Source organism: Vulpes vulpes, chromosome 11, assembly GCF_048418805.1.
Source record: "Vulpes vulpes isolate BD-2025 chromosome 11, VulVul3, whole genome shotgun sequence".
In the NCBI taxonomy this organism is placed as follows: Eukaryota; Metazoa; Chordata; class Mammalia; order Carnivora; family Canidae; genus Vulpes; species Vulpes vulpes.
Genome location: NC_132790.1, coordinates 52,416,737 through 52,439,992, shown reverse-complemented (window position 1 = coordinate 52,439,992; position 23,256 = coordinate 52,416,737). Strand labels below are relative to the sequence as shown.

Sequence of the window (23,256 nt, the reverse complement as noted above, 5' to 3'; positions counted from 1 at the left end):
AGAGAGCATGCACGCAAGTGCACGCACCTGGATGATAGCTATCGGTATTACAATACTCTGGTAGCACTGTTGGTGAACAGTTATCAACTGGAATGTGCCCTCTGCTAATAAGGCAGGTACAATGAGGGCAGAGAATGGCTATTAGATTTAATAAGGTGAAGGTCACTGGTGACTTGGCGATAGTAGTTTCAGTGCAGTACTGTGATTGAGAGGCTAACTGGAGTGGATTCAACAGATGGAAAAATTTTGATGATGTACAAGAGGAAAGAATTGCTAAAAAGATTTCCCTAGGTAGGGAAGGGGATATAGAAAACAACCAAACAGACTAGTCACAGAAGGCAATAGAGATAGTCCATCTAGTTAACAGGCAGCATAGATGGACACACTGATGATAGCTGGGTAGATGTAGCGGGAGTCTGTGATTCTCTTCTGGTTGCTTCTATTTTACTCCTATCAACATAGAAATGCCCTGTTCTGAAAAAAATTTAAGCCAGAAGGCAAACTCCTCTCTGAGGTCATGGAGTTGTAATGAACTTGTACATGAGAGGTGGGGGGTAAGAGCCTGACAGAGCTTCCCAAAGGTAAGAAAGGCCAGAAATAATGTTGGTCAGAAGCAGTGGCACAATGATGCCATTACGCACAGTGCAGAATGCAAAAGCAATGTTAGCTTAGTTTCCACTTTATTTGTTACCACATCAAGTCTCACAATTACCAACCTTTTACTTAGACCTTGTATTATGCAAATATGAAGACCTCCTCCAGCTATTAGTGCTAAATCTGTCGAACTGACCAACTATAAGTACTGTACCTGAGGCCCACCGATGAGGAGCCTGTACATCTATCTCAAAGTGCTATAAGAGAACTGAATGGTTCATGAATTTTAACTGCAACATCCTAAAGCCTGAGACACGTAATTAGAAGGAATTGCAGTTATTAGGATATACAGTTTCTGGCTATCACCTGTAAGTAGCAAAGTTGGACAGGTCACGGAAGGCCTTTAGACTACTTGTCAGGGAAAGGAAACTGTCAAACACCCCAACCCATTAAAAGGAATATACAGACTACTATACCTCCTCTGAGTTTGGATTTGGATCTGTGACTGTCAATAAACTCTATATGCACATGGCGGGGGGTGGGGGGGGACTGCTTAATCCTCTAAGCTTCATGTACTTATAAGTAGTTTTATGCTTATTTTATTCTGACATCTCAGGCAACTAAAAAAGGTTAACTCCAATTAATGCATTCATAATTTTAGCTGAATGCTAATCTAAATGACCAAAACTGTCAGACTGGCCCTGCACATCAGCAGAGTAACTAGAGTCATGTTTTTGAGGAATAAATAAAATTATTTTTCCACAGCAGCAAAAAGAGGTTAAATATAAAATTCTGTTGCTAAACATACAGAAATTATAGTTTGCCACTGCAGGAAAAAAACTATTAATATAAAGATAAGACAACTGATCTAATTCTACTGAACACCAAAAGCCCTATTCTTACTCATGTACCTCAGGGGTGGTTAAATTTTATCTATAAAGTCCCAGATAGTAAATATCTTAGGCTGTGGAGACCATACGGTCTCACGTATAACCACTCAACTTTGCTTGTAGGGCAAAAGCAGCAAGACAATATATAAATGAATGTCCCAATAAAATTATTTTTATTCAAGCCCCTGCTTTGGGCTCCATGCTGGGTGTGGAGTTCACTTTAAAAAAAAATGTATGGACACTAAAATTTACATTTCATGTAATTCTCACATGTCATGAACCCATCCTTTGATTTCTTTCACTTTTTTTCCTTTAAAAAATTATTTTAATTCAATTTAGTTAACATATACTGTATTATTCGTTTCAGAGGTAGAATTTAGTGATTCACTAGTTGCATATAATACCCAGTGCTCATTACATCCAGTGCCCTCCTTCATGCCTATTACTCATTACCCCTTGCCCCATCCACCACCCCTCCAGCATCCCTCAGTTTGTTCTCCAGAGTTAAGAGTTACGGTTTGCCTTCCTCTCTGTTTTTATCTTATTTTCCTTCACTTCCCCTATGTTCATCTGTTTTGTTTCTTAAATTCCACGAGTGAAATCACATGGTGTTTGTCTTTCTCTGATTGACTTATTTCGCTTAGCATTGCTGGTCTAAACATTGGGGTGTATGTGCCCCTTCAAATCACTCTATTTGTATTCTTTGAATAAATCCCCAGTAGTGCAATTGCTGGGTCCTAGGGTAGCTCTATTTTTAACTTCTTGAGGATCCTCCAGACTGTTTTCCAGAGTGGCTACACCAGTTTGCACCCCCATCAACAACGGAAGAGGGTTACATTCTCTCTGCAACCTCGCCAACATCTCTTATTCCCTGAGTTGTTAAATTATAGCCATTCTTACTAGTGTTTCAATTTATAGTTCCCTGATGACTTCCTCCAATCACTTGTAAAAATGTAAACCACTCTTTGATCACAGAACCAACCAAATTCTGGTGGTAGATTTGGCCTGCAGCCCCGTCCTATATGATAAACAATTTCTGGTCACTGAAGATGACCACATATCTACATTTCAGTAAAGTTACCCAATAGAGACAATTTAGAAGCTTAGAGATTAATTTCAACATTTTTGTTCTGCTAAGATTAGAAAGCAGTTGTTACTGCCATTCTGGAGATTAACAGATTAGGTCCTCCAGCCCCTTGCTATACTTGAAAACCACCCATTTGTGAGGTATCCTAAAACCTGGAAATCCAAACCTTCAGGAAGAGCAATCTAAGTGGACAAAACATCAGCAGATCCTACAAAGCCCTCGGTTTTGCAGGCACCGCCGTGAAACACGGGTCTTCGGCAATGCAGGCTAGTGGTGAGAGCTCCAGTTGTAATGCAGCAACTCAAAGCATTAGGTCAGTTCCCCCCTCCGCAGCGCGCTGGCATCCCGGCTGCTAACAGGACGTCACAGCGCGGCGCAGGGCCCTGGACACGCACACTCACGCCCGGCTGCGGGCGGCCCTCAGCGCCCCGCCCCCCCCCCCCAAACCCACAGCCTGACCCGGGCAGCCACCTGGTTCTCAGCCTCCTTCCCAGGCGCCAGAGCACACAGAAAACCTCGCCCAAGCGCTCTCCTCACGCCAGGAAAAGAGAGATAAGCAGAAAGAGCATACCAAGGGAAGCAGCGCCACTAACCACCGTCCACCTTCAAGCCGCTAAGATAACCAACTACTCGCCCACAGCCGGAGAGACTACTTGGTCGCCCCGGATAGACTTGGATCCCGGAGTCTCGCGACATCTTGCTCCTGTCAGACGCTCCAATAGTAAGACATCTCGCGGGAGTCCCCCCGCAGCGCCGGAGGGTCAGGTGACTTCACGGCTCCGCCCCCGTCGTTCTGGCCGCGGGGGCCTCCTCACGCAGGCGCGGGCGGCGGGCGGCGGGCGGCGGGCGGCGGGCGGCGGGCGCGGGCGCGGGCGCGGGCGCGGGCGCGGGCGCGGGCGCGGGCGGCGGGGGCGGCGCGGGCTGCGGCAAGTTGGCGCCCTGAGCCTTCGGCTGGCGGCATGGTGCTGAACCGGGTGCGAGCCGTTTTCTTCGACCTGGATAACACACTCATCGACACGGCCGGGGCTAGCAGAAGAGGCATGCTGGAGGTAACTCCCCGACTCCCGCGGTCCTCCTCCGGCGGGGTCCGCGCCCGCCCCGCATCCGCGCTTTCCTGACCCTCGGTGGCCTCCCACCCCGACCTTTCCGCTGCCAGGTGGCCCCGGAGGCACTGCCTTCTGTCCTTGGAGAGGCATCCGGTGCCGGGAGGACAGGTGGGTCGGGGTGCCGGAAGGGCAGGCGGGCCGGGGTGGCCGCCGGGGTGCCGGAAGGGCAGGCGGGCCGGGGTGCAGGCGGTGGTGCCCGCTGCGGCTGCTGCCTTCCCTAACGCCCTGGGGCTCCCCGGGCTCTGAGAAGCGGGGTCTGGCAGTTGTGGCCAGGCTGTGGGACCGGGAACGCTGTTGTTCATACTGCCCACAGACAACGCCAGGCTCTCCGCACTTGCCCCCCGCGGATGGTAGTCCCCACGCTCGGTGGTCTTGGGTTCGTCGTGGAGGAAACCCCAGAAGTTACACAGCCATCTGCAGCAAGCCTGCACTTAGTTGACTTTTTTTTTTTTTTTTTATGATAGTCACAGAGAGAGAGAGAGAGAGAGAGGCAGAGGCACAGGCAGAGGGAGAAGCAGGCTCCATGCACCGGGAGCCCGACGTGGGATTCGATCCTGGGTCTCCAGGATCGCGCCCTGGGCCAAAGGCAGGCGCCAAAACGCTGTGCCACCCAGGGATCCCACTTAGTTGACTTAAGAGAATTTTCTCCATAGAAATTCAGTCTCCCTGCTCTAAGTGTGACCCTAGGTTTCCTAAGTGACTGACGTTCTTAGTCCGCGCTTGCCAAGAGCATCTCTTTCATGCGGCATTGTTCAGCAGCATTCTCTTCTTTATACACCCACAAATGCTGCCTCAGATCTCGTCCAGCCCCAAATCCACCCCTGCTGGCTTGCTTCTGCCCTCAGCTCTAGGGAGAAAACCAAGGATTATCAAATGGGAAAAACACCGTTTCAGAAGCTCATACTTGAACTCTGGGAGTCCCAACCACTTCTTGCTTCATTAATTAGGTTTTGACTCCCTGGATCTTTTTTTTTTTTTTTTTTTCTTTTTTTTTTAAACCCTAAAGGTGAGGCTGGACTGTGGCTCAACCTCAGGATGGTGAGATCAAGACCTAAGCCCATGTCAAGAGGCTTGATGCTTACCTTACTGAGCCATGCTGGTGCCTCAGGTTTTGACTCCCTGCACCTTCATCCTCTGTCTTGATACCTTCCACTCCTGCATATTCAGGTCTGTCCCACATTTAAAAAATAAAAAAGAATGCCTCAGGGGATCCCTGGGTGGCTCAGCGGTTTACCGCCTGCCTTTGGCCCAGGGCGTGATCCTGGAATCCCGGGATCCAGTCCCACGTCGGGCTCCCTGCATGGAGCCTGCTTTTCTCTCTGCCTGTGTCTTCTGCCTCTCTCTCTCTCTCTCTCTCTCTCTCTCTCTCTCTCTCGCTGTCTATCATGAATGAATAAATAAATAAATCTTAAAAAAAAAAAAATGCCTCCCTGAGCCCTTCTTCCTTCACTAGATGATATCTATTTCTCTTCCGGCCTTGTTTTTTTGTTTTTAATTTAAATTCTAGTTACTGGGATCCCTGGGTGGCGCAGCAGTTTAGCGCCTGCCTTTGGCCCAGGGCACGATCCTGGAGACCCGGGATCGAATCCCATGTCGGGCTCCCAGTGCATGGAGCCTGCTTCTCCCTCTGCCTGTGTCTCTGCCTCTCTCTCTCTCTCTCTCTCTCTCTCTCTCTGTGACTATCATAAATAAATAAAAATTAAAAAAAAATAAAATAAAAAATAAATAAATTCTAGTTACTTAGTATATAATGTTTTATTAGTTTCAGGGGTAGAATTTAGTGGTTCATCAGTTGCATATAATACCCAGTGCTTATTTTTTTTTTAAGATTTTATTTATTTATTCATGAGAAACAGAGAGACAGAGAGGTAGAGACACAGGCAAAGGAAGAAGCAGGCTCCATGCAGGGAGCCCGACACAGGACTTGATCCCAGTTCTCCAGGATCATGCCCTGGGCTGAAGGAAGCGCTAAACCGCTGAGCCACCCAGACTGCCCACTACCCAGTGCTTATTACATCAAATGTCCTCCTTCATGCCCATTACTCATTACCCCATTTTCCAACCCACCTCCCCTCCAGGATCCCTCAGGTTGCTCTCTAAAGTTAAGTCTCTTACAATTTGCCTCCCACACTTTTTTTTTTAATCTTATTTTCCTTCACTTCCCCTGTTTCTTAAATTCCACAAATGAGTGAAATCATGTGGTATTTGTCTTTCTCTGACTTATTTCGCTTAGCATAATACCTTCTAGCTCCATCTGCGTCATTGCAAATGTCAAGATACCATTTTTTGATGACTGAGTAATACTCCATTGTACATATATACCACATCTTCTTTATTCATTCATCTGTCAAAGGACAGCTGGGCTCCTTCCATATTTTGGCTACTGTGGGCATTGCTGCTCTAAACATTGGGGTGTATGTTCCCCTTCAAATCACTCTGTTTGAATTATTTGGATAAATACCGAGTAGTGCAATTGCTGGGTCTTAGGGTAGCTCTGTTTTTAGCTTCTTGAGGAACCTCTGTTTTCCAGAGTGGCTGCACCAGTTTGCATCCCCACCAACATGTCAGAGAATTCCCCTTTCTCCACATCTCGCCAATATCTCTTGTTCCCTGAGTTGTTAGTTTTAGCCATTCTCACTGGTGTAAAGTGGTATCTCATTGTGGTTTTGATTTGTATTTCTCTGATGCCAAGTGATGTGGAGCATTTCTTCATGGGTCTGTTGACCATTTTCTTTGGAGAGGAGTCTGTTTATGTTTTCTGCCCGTTTCTTGACTGGATTGTTTGTTTCTTGGATGTTGAGTTTGATAAGTTCTTTATAAATCTTGGATACTAGCCCTTTATCTGATATGTCATTTGCACATATCTTCTCCCATTCCATAGGTTACATTTTAGTTTTGTTGACTGTTTCTTTTGCTGTGCAGAAGGTTTTTATTTTGATGAAATCCCAGTTGTTCATTTTTGCTTTTGTTTCCCTTGCCTCTGGAGACACGTCTAGCAAGAAGTCAAAGAGGCCAAGGTCAAAGAGGTTACTGGCTGTGTTCTTCTCTAGGATTTTTTTTTTTTAATATTTTACTTATTCACAAGAGACACACAGAGAGAGAGAGAGAGAGAGAGAGAGGCACAGACACAGGCAGAGGGAGAAGCAGGCTGCACGCAGGGAGCCCAACGTGGGACTCAATCCAGGGTCTCCAGGATCACACCCCTGGCTGAAGGTGGTGCCAAACCACTGAGCCACCTGGGCTGCCCTTTCTCCAGGACTTTGATGGATTCCTGTCTAACATAAGTCTTTCGTTCATTTTGAGTATATTTTTGTGTATGGTGTGAGAGAATGGTCCAGTTTCATTCTTCTGCATGTGGCTGTCCAATTTTCCCAACACTGTTTGTTGAAGAGATGTCTTTTTTCCATTGGACATTCTTTCCTGCTCTGTGGAAGATTAATTAACCATAGAGTTGAGAGTCCATTTTTGGATTCTCTGTTCTATTCTATTGATCTATGCGTCTGTCTTTGTATTGACAGTCATGTTTTTCAAAAGAAATCTATATACATTATCTCCACATCTCTACTTTTATTCTTTTATCCTTTGACATATAACATCTCTTCGTGCTAGTTAACGAAATAGTCTTGCCAGGTCATTAGGCACTCCCCAAATTGCCAGAATCAATGGACATTTTAAGTCTGTTCTAATGACTTTGCTGTGGCATCCCATACTATGGACTGTCCCTTTCATTTTCATACCCTCGACATGAGGGTCACCACCCTGTGCTATATTTCCTCCAGTGTCTCTAGCTGCCAATAGTATATATTTACTTGTGTGTTCTTGCACAGTATTGCAATTAAATTCTTGGTTTAGGCCAAATCATACTATAGGCTAAGAGTTCATGCTTTAAAATCAGGCATTTGAGTTTGAATCACAGCTGAAAGTGCCTGAACAGTTACCTAACCACTGGAAATCTTAAATCCTTATTTAAAAATTTGAAAGGTGATATTAGCCCTCAGTGTCCTTATCAGACTTAGTTTAATGCATAGGAAGTATATAGCATCCAAATGTATACATGATGAATTATACTATCCACACTGTCACCCAGTGTGTCCTCTCCTGCATATCCCCCCACCCCTCATCTTAAAGGTGGACTTGTCTGTCTCCTAGACTGTTGCTCTGGTAGTGTCTCCAAGCTCACTCTGTCCAGTTCATCTTCCACATTCCTGAAAAAAGGTCAGATTGTATTTCTCCCTAATTTACACCAACACTGTATTTTGTTCAAGATACAATATCAAGGGATCCCTGGGTGGCGCAGCGGTTTGGCGCCTGCCTTTGGCCCAGGGCGCGATCCTGGAGCCCCGGGATCGAATCCCACATCGGGCTCCTGGTGCATGGAGCCTGCTTCTCCCTCTGCCTGTGTCTCTGCCTCTCTCTCTCTCTCTATCATAAATAAATAAAAAAATTTAAAAAAAAAAGATACAATATCAAAAGATACTACAATTAATTTCTGCAACTCAGATGCCTGCAACTTAATAGCTTCTTAAGAAGAAATAAACTATGTTAGTCATATTCATCTGATCCATGGTAAATATTGAATGAATAATGAATGTACAGATGGATAAAAATCCAGGTCTTCAGACTTGGTTCTGTTGCCGCCTCTTTATAAACATCCTATTAAATAAGCAGAATTGAGTTGTGTGCTTTTGACTCTACAAGGAGTGCTTTGTCACATAAGAATACAATGCCAGGGATCCCTGGGTGGCGCAGCGGTTTGGCGCCTGCCTTTGGCCCAGGGCGCGATCCTGGAGACCCGGGATCGAATCCCACGTCGGGCTCCCGGTGCATGGAGCCTGCTTCTCCCTCTGCCTGTGTCTCTGCCTCTCTCTCTCTCTCTCTCCCCGTGACTATCATAAATAAATAAAAATTAAAAAAAAAAAAAAAGAATACAACGCCATCCGTAAATGTTGGAATATTCAAAAGTAACATACCAGCTTTCATATATACTCTGATTTATGAAAGGAGAAAGGGAAGAAAGGTCTAGACATTGCCTTGGGCTTGGGAAGAAGGAGCCATATACTGACTATGTACATCTGTTTATTTTTTTTAATCTTCTGGGAAACTTATTTCTTTCTACCCTCTTCAGGCCTTTCTTTCATTGTCACTACCCAAGAGGAAGCTGTCCACACAAATTTGGGGTTTCTCAGTGAACAGAGTAGAAAAGATTTCTGCATTTCTGAGTTTACTTTCTAGTGGTGGTTGACTGGGAACATAATACATCAAATGTATTATTATTTGTAAGTATGTTCGGAAAAGAGAGGAGAATGAATTGCAATTTATTTTAAATAGGTTGGTCAGGTAGGTCACATAGAGTAGATGATGTTTGAAGAGAGACTTGGACTAAAACTAACAGGAGGGCTGCTTGAATTGTTAGGCTGTATGTATGGAGGCAATCATATTTTGTGAGCATGTATTTTTTTTAAGATTTTATTTTAATTTAGAGTGAGCACAAGCAGGGGGATGGGCAGAGAGAAGGAATCCCAGGCAGACCTGAGACCAAGTGCAGAGCCCAACGTGGGGCTTGATCCCAGGACCTCAAGATCATGAGCTGAGCCTAAATCAAAAGTCAGGTGCCCAACCGACTGAGCCACCCACGTGCCCCTGTGAACATGTATTGTTAACTCAGGTTTATTTGGAATTCAGCCACTTGATATCATGTCATAGTGTTATTGTATTATATAGTTCCCATGCTAGCCTTCAAAAGGGTTTAAGTTCTGATGATAGGGTCCAGAGAGCAGGTTAGAAGGCTACAGTTTCCTTTTTTTGTATGGGTTAAGATGAGACTTAAATAGAGTTTTGAAGCAGAAGCTTGAGTTTCTCTTATGTCTACAAATTGATACCCCTTGTCCCCTTCACTTTTTTTTTTTTTATAGATTTTATTTATTCATAAGAGACACAGAGAGAGGCAGAGACACAGACAGAAGGAGGAGCAGGCTTCCATGCAAGGAGCCTGACATGGGACTCAATCCCAGGTCTCCAGGATCACACTCCGGCCTGAAGGCGGCTCTAAACCGCTAAGCCACCCGGGCTGCCCCCCACCCCGCCTTTACTTTCTTAGGGTTCCTTTCTTCAGACCTCTAGGTCCTTGGTGGGCTTAATTGTATTCAGAATCCTTTTCAAGCCTGCCTTATCCCTTGCACAAAATGTCATCACGCCTCCAAGTTAGAGATAATTTTCCTCCACCCCCAATTCAATCAAAACTCCCATTTTCTCAATGCAGTGTTTATACTAGTAATAATATGAACTAATTCTACTTAGGTGTTTTTTGTTTCTATTGAAGTATAGTTGCCACACAATGTTACACTAGTTTCAGGTGTACAACATAGTGATTGAATAGGTGTTATTTCTGTTTTAATAATATGTAAATGACTGGTAAGCTTTTTCCAAAAATATTTTTTTAATATTTTATTTACTTATTCATGAGAGAGAGACCCAGACATAGAGAGAGAGAGAACCAGAGACATAGGCAGAGGGAGAAGCAGACTCCATGCAAGGAGCCCAATATGGGACTCGATCTCAGGACTCTGGGGTCATGCCCTAAGCTGAAGGCAGATGCTCAACTGCTGAGCCACTCAGGTGTCCCTTTCCCAAAATATGTTAAAGTTAAATATTATGTGTGGCCCCAAATGAATTTATAATCAGTTGCTGGGATCCCTGGGTGGTGCAGCAGTTTGGCGCCTGCCTTTGGCCCAGGGCGCGATCCTGGAGACCCGGGATCGAATCCCACATCGGGCTCCCGGTGCATGGGGCCTGCTTCTCCCTCTGCCTGTGTCTCTGCCTCTCTCTCTCTGTGTGTATGACTATCATAAATAAATAAAAATAAATAAAAATAAATCAGTTGCTATGTGAAAAAAATGGGAAAGTTAATTCAGAGGACATAATGGGAAGAAATTTCAAAACTTGACAGTGGTATGCTATAGATTTACAAACGCCCCTGAAAGGTGAACTGATTTTGTTTTTTCAGAGCCCTAAGGACATGTAAAATGAATTGCTAATTGTAGTAATAGGAATTTGAACATTTATTGAGCGCTCTCTGCTTACTATGAGCTAGCACCTATTTAAGCATAAACACTGTGGACTTCTAGAGAGGCCTGTGTTCTTTTATTGTATAGCAATAGGTTTGCTAAAACTTTACAGTCACCTTTCTATCATAGCTCAAGAAATTCAACTGACATTGTTAGAAAAGATGGTGACATTAGCATCAAGGCTGTAAAAACCTGGTTTGTTAATTGAAAATTAACTTTCACTTCCTCTATATAATATCCCTATTCCTCTATATAATATCCCTGACTTCCTCTATATAATATCCCTATTCTTAGGGATATTATATTTTTCTTGAATTAATAAGACTTTTCTTAACTATTGCATGAGCACAAATAACAAATATTTCTTTTACTTCTTATGTGATTCTTCTATTTTAAAGGAAGAAAAATGTGTCTTTTAATCTCTTTCTTCTCTTCAGTGGGTAAATTGAGTGTCTGGTATGAGTAGCATTGTTCCCTATATAGTTTAAAACACGTTTTAACTTGTTGGACCTCAGCAGACAGTTTTTAGTCCCAGCTATGCGCACTGCACTCATCATCCAAAGATCCAAAATTGTCTTGGCATTGTCAACTTTCCCCAGATGTCCCTAAAACAGGGACTTCAAATGCAGGTAGTCCATTTGGGAGGTGATCCTTGGAAGTGCTATAGAATAGTGGTGGACTCATATGAGGAAGGTAGAGAATCTAATAAATGAGCAGGTTGCTGGAGTGAACAGTTGGGGAACTCTGGTAGACAGCATGCAGAGCATGCTTCAGCTTTCCCTTCCAAGGGATAAGAAAGCTGGGATATTGGGTCACCTCGGCTCAGTCAGTTAAGTGTCTGCCTTGGGCTCAGGTCATGATCCCAGCGTTCTGGGATTGAGCCCCATGTTGGGCTCCCTGCTCAGCAGTGAGTCTGTTTCTCTCTCTCCCTCTGCCTCTCTACCTGCATTGTTCTCTCTCTGTCTCTCTCTCTCTTTCTCTCAAAGAAATCTAAAAAAAAAAAAAAAAAAAAAAAAAAAAGGAAGGAAGAGAGAGAGAGAGAGAGAGAAAGCTGGGATATTAACCTACCAATTTCTGCCCCTTGTTGGTTGAGGCCTGCTACCAGGGCACTACTTCACCCATTTGTGTGCATGGGTGCTCCTATGATCAAATAAAGCCCTTAGATTGAGAAGCCCAATGACTTACTTAACAGTATGAAGCCATTGGCATGTGTGGAAATAGTGTATGCCAAGGGGATTTGGGTAGCATCTGTAGCAGCCTGGGATTGAAGGCCCTTTACTAACCAGTTGCAAACATGCTCTCCAGCCTCATCTAATAGGATCCTCTTTTAGGATCCTCCCTCACATGTCTTACATTTCAGCTTGAACTCAGCTTCTCACTGGGAAGTCACCTTTGCCAGTTCTCAAAATTCTAAGCTCTGTATATTTGTTCATGCTATTCCTTCCATCTAGAATGATTACATCCTCCTCCCATACCCACCTTATAGGCTTGGTAACACTTTGGTTTAAGTGTTACTTTCTCTGCCAAGTCTTAATCTGGTACCCTGTGGAATGATTTGCTTTTTACATTTTCTTTCCGCTGTTGTTGACATGACTGTCATATCACTCAACCCAGCATTTATGGTGGTTGCACACCTGCTTATTTTCCCCACTAAATGTTACGAGGGCAACAAACCCAGCCTCCGTTGCCTAATACAATAGCGTAAAGGCAAGCATGTGTGCTTTGGAAGTAGGTAAGTGTGGATTTAAATTCCAGCTCAGGCAAGTTACTTAACAGTTCTTATTTTCCATTTCCTCATCTCAAAAAGGCAGGTAAGTCCCTTGCAGAGTCATGGAAAGGTTGGATATAATATATGTGAGCATTAGGCACAATGCTCACCACATTAGGGTCACATGTGTTAGAAGACAGGCCAAATGTAAAAGAACCTAACGTAATAAAAGCCAAGATAAAAAATGTGGGAATATGAGAGGGAGCATGTAATCTGATGAGGGATTCAGAACCAGTGTAACAAAGGATGACTCAGAACTCCTTGAAGTTTTTTATAGGTTTGGAAGAAGCACTGGGTTGTTAAACTGCTGAAATCACGGAACATATTGGATTCTATTAGAACTGAATACATGTGGTTTTTTTTAATAAATTTATTTTTTATTGGTGTTCAATTTACCAACATACAGAAAAACACCCAGTGCTCATCCAGTCAAGTGTCCGCCTCAGTGCCCCTCACCCATTCCCCTCACCCCCCCCCTCCCCTTCCACCACCCCTAGTTCGTTTCCCAGAGTTAGGAGTCTTTATGTTCTGTCTCCCTTCCTGATATTTCCCAACATTTCTTTTCCCTTCCTTTATATTCCCTTTCACTATTATTTATATTCCCCAAATGAATGAGAATATACACTGTTTGTCCTTCTCCAATTGACTTATTTCACTCAGCATAATACCCTCCAGTTCCATCCACGTTGAAGCAAATGGTGGGTATTTGTCGTTTCTAATTGCTGAGTAATATTCCATTGTATACATAAACCACATCTTCTTTATCCATTCATCTTTCGATGGACACCGAGGCTCCTTCCACAGTTTGGCTATTGTGGCCATTGCTGATAGAAACATCGGGGTGCAGGTGTCCCGGCGTTTCATTGCATCTGAATCTTTGGGGTAAATCCCCAACAGTGCAATTGCTGGGTCGTAGGGCAGGTCTATTTTTAACTCTTTGAGGAACCTCCACACAGTTTTCCAGAGGGCTGCACCAGTTCACATTCCCACCAACAGTGTAAGAGGGTTCCCTTTTCTCCGCATCCTCTCCAACATTTGTTGTTTCCTGCCTTGATAATTTTCCCCATTCTCACTGGTGTGAGGTGGTATCTCATTGTGGTTTGGATTTGTACTTCCCTAATGGCAAGTGATGCAGAGCATTTTCTCATGTGCTTATTGGCCATGTCCATGTCTTCCTCTGTGAGATTTCTCTTCATGTATTTTGCCCATTTCATGATTGGATTGTTTGTTTCTTTGGTGTTGAGTTTAATAAGTTCTTTATAGATTGTGGAAACTAGCCCTTTATCTGATATGTCATTTGTAAATATCTTCTCCCATTCTGTAGGTTGTCTTTTAGTTTTGTTGACTGTATCCTTTGCTGTGCAAAAGCTTCTTATCTTGAGGAAGTCCCAATAGTTCATTTTTGCTTTTGTTTCTTTTGCCTTTGTGGATGTATCTTGCAAGAAGTTACTGTGGCCGAGTTCAAAAAGGGTGTTGCCTGTGTTCTCTTCTATGATTTTGATGGACTCTTGTCTCACATTTAGATCTCTCATCCATTTTGAGTTTATCTTTGTGTATGGTGAAAGAGAGTGGTCCAGTTTCATTCTTCTGCATGTGGATGTCCAATTTTCCCAGCACCATTTATTGATGAGACTGTCTTTCTTCCAATGGATAGCCTTTCCTCCTTTATCGAATATTAGATGACCATACATTTCAGGGTCCACTTCTGGGTTCTCTATTCTGTTCCATTGATCTATGTGTCTGTTTTTGTGCCAGTACCACACTGTCTTCATGACCACAGCTTTGTAGTACAACCTGAAATCTGGCATTGTGATGCCCCCAGCTATGGTTTTCTTTTTTAAAATTCCCCTGGCTATTCGGGGTCTTTTCTGATTCCACACAAATCTTAAAATAATTTGTTCTAACTCTCTGAAGAAAGTCCATGGTATTTTGATAAGGATTGCATTAAACGTGTAAATTGCCCTGGGTAACATTGACATTTTTACAATATTAATTCTGCCAATCCATGAGCATGGAATATTTTTCCATCTCTTTGTGCCTTCCTCAATTTCTTCCTCAATTTCTTTCAGAAGTGTTCTATAGTTTTTAGGGTATAGATCCTTTACCTCTTTGGTTAGGTTTATTCCTAGGTATCTTATGCTTTTGGGTGCAATTGTAAATGGGATTGACTCCTAAATTTCTCTTTCTTCAGTCTCATTGTTAGTGTATAGAAATGCCATTGATTTCTGGGCATTGATTTTGTATCCTGCCACGCTACCAAATTGCTGTATGAGTTCTAGCAATCTTGGGGTGGAGGCTTTTGGGTTTTCTATGTAGAGCATCATGTCATCGGCGAAGAGGGAGAGTTTGACTTCTTCTTTGCCAATTTGAATGCCTTTAATGTCTTTTTGTTGTCTGATTGCTGAGGCGAGGACTTCCAGAACTATGTTGAACCTCAGTGGTGAGAGTGGACATCCCTGTCTTGTTCCTGATCTTAGGGGAAAGGCTCCCAGTGCTTCCCCATTGAGAATGATATTTGCTGTGGGCTTTTCGTAAATGGCTTTTAAGATGTCGAGGAGGCAGCCCCGGTGGCGCAGCGGTTTAACGCCGCCTACAGCCTGGGGTGTGATCCTGGAGACCCGGGATCGAGTCCCACGTCAGGCTTCCTGCATGGAGCCTGCTTCTCCCTCTGCCTGTGTCTCTGCCTCTCTCTCTAGCTGTGTCTCTATGAATAAATAAATAAAATCTTTAAAAAAAAAAATTTAAGATGTCGAGGAAAGTTCCCTCTATCCCAACACTCTGAAGGGTTTTGATCAGGAATGGATGCTGTATTTTGTCAAATGCTTTCTCTGCATCTAATGAGAGGATCATATGGTTCTTGGTTTTTCTCTTGCTGATATGATGAATCACATTGATGGTTTTACGAGTGTTGAACCAGCCTTGTGTCCCGGGGATAAATCCTACTTGGTCATGGTGAATAATTTTCTTAATGTGTTGTTGGATCCTATTGGCTAGTATCTTCTTGAGAATTTTTGCATCCATGTTCATCAGGGATATTGGTCTGTAATTCTCCTTTTTGGTGGGATCTTTGTCTGGTTTCGGAATTAAGGTGATGCTGGCCTCATAGAACGAATTTGGAAGTACTCCATCTTTATCTATCTTTCCAAACAGCTTTAGTAGAATAGGTATGGTTTCTTCTTTAAACGTTTGATAGAATTCCCCAGGGAAGCCATCTGGCCCTGGACTCTTGTGTCTTGGGAGGTTTTTGATGACTGCTTCAATTTCCTCCCTGGTTATTGGCCTGTTCAGGTTTTCTCTTGCTTCCTGCTCCAGTTTTGGTAGTTTGTGGCTTTCCAGGAATGCGTCCATTTCTTCCAGATTGCCTAATTTATTGGCATATAGCTGTTCATATGTTTTTAAAATCGTTTGTATTTCCTTGGTGTTGGTAGTGATCTCTCCTTTCTCATTCATGATTTTATTAATTTGAGTCTTCTCTCTCTTCTTTTTAATAAGGCTGGCTAATGGTTTATCTATCTTATTAATTCTTTCAAAGAACCAATTCCTGGTTTTGTTGATCTGTTCCACAGTTCTTTTGGTCTTGATTTCATTTAGTTCTGCTGGAATTTTAATTAACTCTCTTCTTCTGCTGGGCGTGGGGTCCATTAGCTGCTTTTTCTCTAGCTCCTTTATGTGTAAGGTGAGCTTTTGTATTTGAGTTCTTTCCAGTTTTTGAATGGATGCTTGTATTGTGATGTATTTCCCCCTCAGGACTGCTTTTGCTGCATCCCAAAGATTTTGAATGGCTGTATCTTCATTCTCACTAGTTTCCATGAATCTATTTAATTCTTCCTTAATTTCCTGGTTGACCCTTTCATCTTTTAGCAGGATGGTCCTTAACCTCCACGTGTTTGAAGTCCTTCCAAACTTCTTGTTGTGATTTAGTTCTAATTTAAAGGCATTATGGTCTGAGAATATGCAGGGGACGATCCCAATCTTTTGGTATCAGTTCAGACCCGATTTTTGACCCAGTATGCAGTCTACTCTGGAGAAAGTTCCATGTGCACTTGAGAAGAATGTGTATTCAGTTGAGTTTGGATGTAAAGTTCTGTAGATATCTGTGAAATCCATCTGGTCCAGTGTATCATTTAAAGCTCTCGTTTCTTTGGAGATGTTGTGCTTAGAAGACCTATCGAGTGTAGAAAGCGCTAGATTGAAGTCACTAAGTATAAGTGTATTATTATCTAAGTATTTCTTCACTTTGGTTATTAATTGATATATTTGGCAGCTCCCACCTTCGGGGCATATATATTGAGGATTGTTAAGTCCTCTTGTTGGATAGATCCTTTAAGTATGATATAGTGTCCCTCTTCATCTCTCACTACAGTCTTCGGGGTAAATTTTAGTTTATCTGATATAAGGATGGCTACCCCTCCTTTCTTTTGAGGACCATTTGAATGGTAAATGGTTCTCCAACCTTTTAGTTTCAGGCTGTAGGTGTCCTTCTGTCTCAAATGAGTCTCTTGTAGACAGCAAATAGATGAGTCCTGCTTTTTTATCCAATCTGAAACCCTGTGCCTTTTGATGGGGTCTTTAAGCCTGTTCACATTCAGAGTTACTATTGAAAGGTATGAGTTTAGTGTCATCATGATATCTATTCAATCCTTGTTTTTGTGGATTGTTCCACTGGACTTCTTCTCAAAGGGGAATTTTAAGAGTCCCCCTTAAAATTTCTTGCAGAGCTGGTTTGGAGGTCACATATTCTTTCAGTTCCTGCCTGTCTTGGAAGCTCTTTCTCTCTCCTTCCATTTTAAGTGAGAACCTTGTTGGATAAAGTATTCTTGGTTGCATGTTCTTCTCATTTAGGACCCTGAATACATCCTTCCAGCCCTTTCTGGCCTGCCAGGTCTCTGTGGAGAGGTCTGCCATTACCCTAATACTCCTCCCCATAAAAGTCAGGGATTTCTTGTCTCTTGCTGCTTTAAGGATCTTCTCTTTATCTTTGGAATTTGCAAGCTTAACTATTAAATGTGGAGGTGTTGAACGGTTTTTATTGATTTTAGGGGGGGATCTCTATTTCCTGGATCTGAATGCCTGTTTCCCTTCCCAGATTAGGAAACTTTTCAGCTATGATTTGTTCAAATACATATTCTGGCCCTCTGGCCCTTTCGGCGCCCTCGGGAACCCCAATTAAACGTAGGTTTTTTTTCCTCAGGCTGTCGTTTATTTCCCTTAATCTATCTTCATGATCTTTTGTCTCTTTTTTCCTCAGTTTCCCTCTTTGCCATCAACTTGTCTTCTATGTCACTCACTCGTTCTTCCACCTCGTTAACCCTTGTCGTTAGGACTTCTATTTGGATTGCATCTCATTTAATTGATTTTTAATTTCTGCCTGATTAGATCTAAATTCTGCAGTCATGAAGTCTCTTGAGTCCTTTATGGTTTTTTCTAGAGCCACCAGTAGCTGTATAATAGTGCTTCTGAATTGGCTTTCTGACATTGAATTGTAATCCAGATTTTGTAACTCTGTGGGAGAGAGGACTGTTTCTGATTCTTTCTTTTGAGGTGAGGTTTTCCTTCTAGTCATTTTGCTCAGTGCAGAGTGGCCAAAAACAAGTTGTATTGGGAAAAGGAGAAAAAGAGAAAGAAGGAAAGAAAAGAGAAAAAGAAAAAAGAAAAAAGGAAGAAAAAAAGAAAAAGAAAAAAAAGGGTGGGGGAAGCAAACAGAAATCAAAAAGCAAAAACAAAAACAAAAAAAGAAAACACCCGGAATATCTTCTGATTCTGTATACTTTAAGTCCCTTGACTTCCCCTGGAACTTGTCCTTCTAGCTCGTCTTCTGGGGGAGGGGCCTGCTGTGCTGATTCTCAGGTGTCAGCACTTGGGGGAGCTGCTCTGCCCCTGCCTGGTGCAGGGCTCAGTGGGGGTGTTTACCCCGTGAGGCCCCAGGAGGAACAACCGCAGTGGCGGGGCCAGCTCTGCAGCCCTGGAGTCAGCCCCCGCAGTAGCTCAGGAGCCCTCGGCCTGCAGGGCCTGGAGGCTCCAGGGTGGGGCCGCTGATCTGCTCAGCTCGGGGCAGGAGCGTCCTCGCTGTCCTGGGCCCTCCCGGCTTCTGCCTGTCCCGGGGGAGGCCGGATGCTGGGCTGTGTCCCAGCGCCCTGTGCTCCCGGGCCTGCGCTGTTGGATTCACGCTCCCGCCCCGCAGCCCCCTCCGCGGAGCCGCCGCCCGAGCCCCTCCGAGCTGCTCCAGGTCCCGCCGTGCGCGCTGCAGCCCTTAGGGAGCTCGGCGCACTCTCCCGGGGCGCAGGTGCCTGTTAGTGTCCCAGGGAGCCCGAGGGCATCCCCGCCCTCCTGGGTCCTGCTCTAACTCCCTGCGGGCCCCTTTCCTCCAGGAAGGTTGGTGCAGCTCCTGCTCCTCCGGGACGGGGCTCTCCTGTCCTGGGGACACTCGCCCCGGCCTCAGCCCGGCTCCTCGCGGGGCCCCTCCCCCCTTGGAGGCCTTTTGTTTCTTTATTTCTTTTTCCCCGTCTTCCTACCTTGATAGAAGCGCGAACTCTTCTCACTGTAGCATTCCAGCTGGTCTCTCTTTAAATCTCAGGCCGAATTCGTAGATTTTCAGGATGATTTGAAGGTTATCTAGGTAATTTGGTGGGGACAGGTGACTTCGGGACCCTACTCTTCCGCCATCTTGCCCCTCCCCCCCTTTTAAGATTATTTATTTATTCATGAGAGACAGAGAGAGAGAGAGAGAGAGAGAGAGGGAGCCGGACGTGGGACTCAATCCGGGGTCTCCAGGATCACTCCCAGGCTGAAGTCAGCACTATACTGCTGAGCCACCCGGGCTGCCCACATGTTTTTAAAAGTACAGAATTAGTCCCATTTTGTATGGTAATGAGTTTAGGCCTTCATAATACAAAAAAATAAGAAAAGGTTGGATGAACCAGCATTATTTCTGGGAAGACCCTAAATGATGGTTGTGAGGAATTTAAAATGTTTTACTAAATTTAAACCTGTTTTGTTTCTGTTTCTTCATAACCAGAATGAAAGGTGGTGGGCTGCCAAATGAAAGTTTTATGAACTATATCTGAAGACACTTCTTAGAATAGAAATTGGTCAAAAATATGAATGAGGGATGTCTGGGTGGCTCAGACATGGAGCATCTGCCTTTGGCTCAGGGCATGATCCCAGAGTCCCAGGATCAAGTCCCACATCAGGCTCCCCACAGGGAGCCTGCTTCTCCCTCTGCCTGTGTCTCTGCCTCTCTGTGTGTGTCTGTCATGAATAAATTAATAAAATCTTAAAAAAAAAATATGGAGCAGCCTGGGTGGCTCAGTGGTTTAGCTCTGCCTTGGGCCCAGGGCCTGATCATGAGGTCCTGGGATCAAGTCCCACATTGGGCTTTCTGCATGGAGCCTGCTTCTCCCTCTGCCTGTGTCTCTGCCTCTCTCTCTGTGTCTCTCATGAATAAATAAATAAAAACAAAATATTTTAAAAAATATGTATATATATATATATATATATATATATATATATATATATATATATGAGTTGTATAACATGATTGGGAGATCTTCCCTCTGGTATTCTTTAAAATTTAAACACAAGACCAATTCCCACCAGAAATGGTGTGGCAATAAAACTGCCTTAGGGCAGACACATAGAGTTGGAATCTCTACTTTGGGATTATAGGAAAATAGCTTCTCAGGGCATGACTATACTTATAGTCACCCAAAGTGTGTTAATGGAGTTGTTTTCCTTTATTTAGGTGATAAAGCTTTTACAATCAAAATACCACTACAAAGAAGAGGCTAAAACCATCTGTGACAAAGTTCAAGTTAAACTCAGCAAGGAATGTTTTCATCCTTCCAGTACATGCATTACTGACCTAAGGACTTTACACTGGGAGGAAGCAATCCTTGAAACGAAGGGTGGTGCAGCCAATAGGAAATTGGCTGAAGAATGTTATTTCCTTTGGAAATCTACACGTTTACAGCATATGATACTAGCAGAAGATGTCAAAGCCATGCTCACTGAACTTCGGAAAGAAGTCCGCCTACTTTTATTAACAAATGGAGACCGACAGACCCAGAGGGAGAAGATTGAGGCTTGTGCCTGCCAGTCCTATTTTGATGCTATCGTTATAGGTGGAGAGCAGAAAGAAGAGAAACCAGCACCTTCCATATTTTATCATTGCTGTGATCTCCTTGGACTACAGCCTGGGGACTGTGTGATGGTTGGTGACACACTAGAAACCGATATACAAGGAGGCCTCAATGCAGGGCTGAAAGCAACAGTCTGGATAAATAAAAATGGAATAATGCCACTGAAGTCCTCCCCCATGCCACATTATATAGTTTCATCTGTGCTAGAGTTACCTGCTGTCTTACAAAGTATAGATTGTACAGTCAGTATGTCAACTTAAAGCATAGAAAAGGGCATGATTATGTATTTTAGGGTCAAATACAGGTTTTGAACTAAGAAAAGTTCAGGCATTCCATGTATTAAGACCCAGTTCTAAGAATAATTTTACTTACAGTTTAATAGCCAGCCAACCACTGACTGGCATTTATATCTGAAAATCCAGAGCACATTAATAAATACAACTTACTAGTTATTAGTAGTGTAATTCAGAAAACTTGAGGAGATCTATTATTTGTTAATCTGTGACTTGAGGTTTTTGAAAAATTATTTTATTAATCTTTTAGCATCTTGGATCCATGAAGATATCAGACAAGATAGCTTATACATGGATGCACAAATACAGGTTTTATGTTCTGTCTTAAAAATAGATATATTTTTAAAATAGATATTCTAGATATTCTAAAACAGATATATAATAGAGATTTATCAGAACAATTGGATCTGGATAATAGGAAATAAGTGCTAAGTCACATGCCAATCAAGACATTCCATAGTGAAACTATTTTGCATATTTTCTTTTTAAAAACATCTACCATATTTTTGTCTACTTTGACTGTATAATGTATATACTTTGAATGAATCCAGTTTTTCTGCATGACCTTTTTTGAGGGGAGGGGGGATAATTTTCCTATGGTGTATACATGACAAATAAATTTCTCCAGTAAAAAATCTGTTAAAATCAGCATATGGTGCTCCTTCTCCATGACATTTTCACATCTTTCTAGAGTGCACTTATAGATTATTATTAGTCTTTACCTCTTACAGAAGTATTTTTACAATCTTCTCCCAGGTACACAATGGGTCCAGGGGACTAGACTTCCTGGCTGGTGATAAGTAGAAGTGACATGGCACCAAAAGTCATTTTCCTTGTGTGGGTACCTCAGAGGTACAGCATAACTATGCCACTCTTCCATAAATTCTTTATTGACTGAATAACTTGACCTGTATGATGAAAACTAATAGGAAATTATGTTTTGCTATGAATAATTTCAGGGTGCCATTTTAATATAATTTAAGTGGCTTTTGGTGTTACCATCTGCCTTACATCTCCTATTTTGCAAATTTTAGGAAATATATCCTGTTTCCAATTTCTGTATCCAACTCAGTGTTTAAGCTTATTAATTAATGACTAAGAACATCTTGCAACTAGAAAACTTTTTCTAGGCCATTAAGCTAGACAGTCTCATGACTTCACCAACTTGGAGTAAAATGGTTAAGGAAAAAGAATAATTTGGGTTGGTTTTTGGCAGGTTTTTTTTTTTTAACTTTTATATAAGAAGCTACTAAGGTAAAATATTAGGCTGTTAGAATATGTATAGCTATAACTCCTCTGATTATAATACTTAGATTCTAGATTATGTCTATTCTTATTTCTTTAGCCAGTCATTTCCTGTTCACTGCCAAGAACAGGATTCTCTGCTATTGTGCAAATGTCCTGTTGTGTTTACTTTTCACTCTTAATTTTTAAAACTGTGATTGTACCCTTGACTGTCCCAGAGTGTTGTTGCTATAAAGCTAACCATTTGGGGATCCCTGGGTGGCGCAGCGGTTTGGCGCCTGCCTTTGGCCCAGGGCGCGATCCTGGAGACCCGGGATCGAATCCCACGTCGGGCTCCCGGTGCATGGAGCCTGATTCTCCCTCTGCCTGTATCTCTGCCTCTCTCTCTCTGTGACTATCATAAATAAATAAAAATTAAAAAAAAATTAAAAAAAAAAAAAAAAAGCTAACCATTTGTGAACAGGGTATGTATGTTTATAGTTACAGGTATGGTGCCCATGTGACCTTAATTATATTTTAGCTATTTAAAAATTATTAAATTGAATGATCTTGGCAGGAAAATTATGTGTATGATTTTTCTAATAGATGCATGATGCCTAGGGTTTGTCCTTCTAGGTATCCCACAGGATGGATGTAGGCAATGTCGCATTCAGTATGCTAACCAGAGAAGGTCCCTTGCTTCTAGATCGTAGTGACAGATCTCAGCAAGATAGTTCCTACAATGCTACAATGTCAAGTGAGCAGTTCTTCAGCAAAAGTTATAGGGAGGCGGCTGTGGTTTGTTTCCTTGTCCTTCCAGTTTGTATTCAGTATGTGCAGAAATGCAATATTGCATTCCATTTGCATCCTTCCTTAGAGAAAAACTTGGTGGTTTCCTACCTTCCTATTGGAATGTTACAGAAGATATTAAGAAATCTTGGAATAGACCTGTGATTTTATTAATAATGTTTTTGTTTTTAGAATACTATTCCTCAAGATTTAAGAAAATGATGTAATAATATACCCTCTTTTTTTTTTTTTTTCAGTTTTCCATAATAGTATGCTCTACAAAGCCCTAAATTCTCAATTGCC

At 42.8% G+C, this 23,256-nt stretch overlaps 1 protein-coding gene across 1 annotated transcript; it reads left to right on the top strand.

The window, feature by feature from the left end:
* Positions 1 to 3,438: 3,438 nt before the first annotated feature.
* On the top strand, positions 3,439 to 21,588 carry NANP (N-acetylneuraminic acid phosphatase). Its single transcript, XM_026016393.2, has 2 exons — positions 3,439 to 3,620; positions 20,251 to 21,588. The coding sequence occupies exons 1-2, from the start codon at positions 3,531 to 3,533 to the stop codon at positions 20,905 to 20,907; spliced, it is 747 nt and encodes a 248-aa protein (XP_025872178.1). The 5' UTR covers positions 3,439 to 3,530; the 3' UTR covers positions 20,908 to 21,588.
* Positions 21,589 to 23,256: the final 1,668 nt, after the last annotated feature.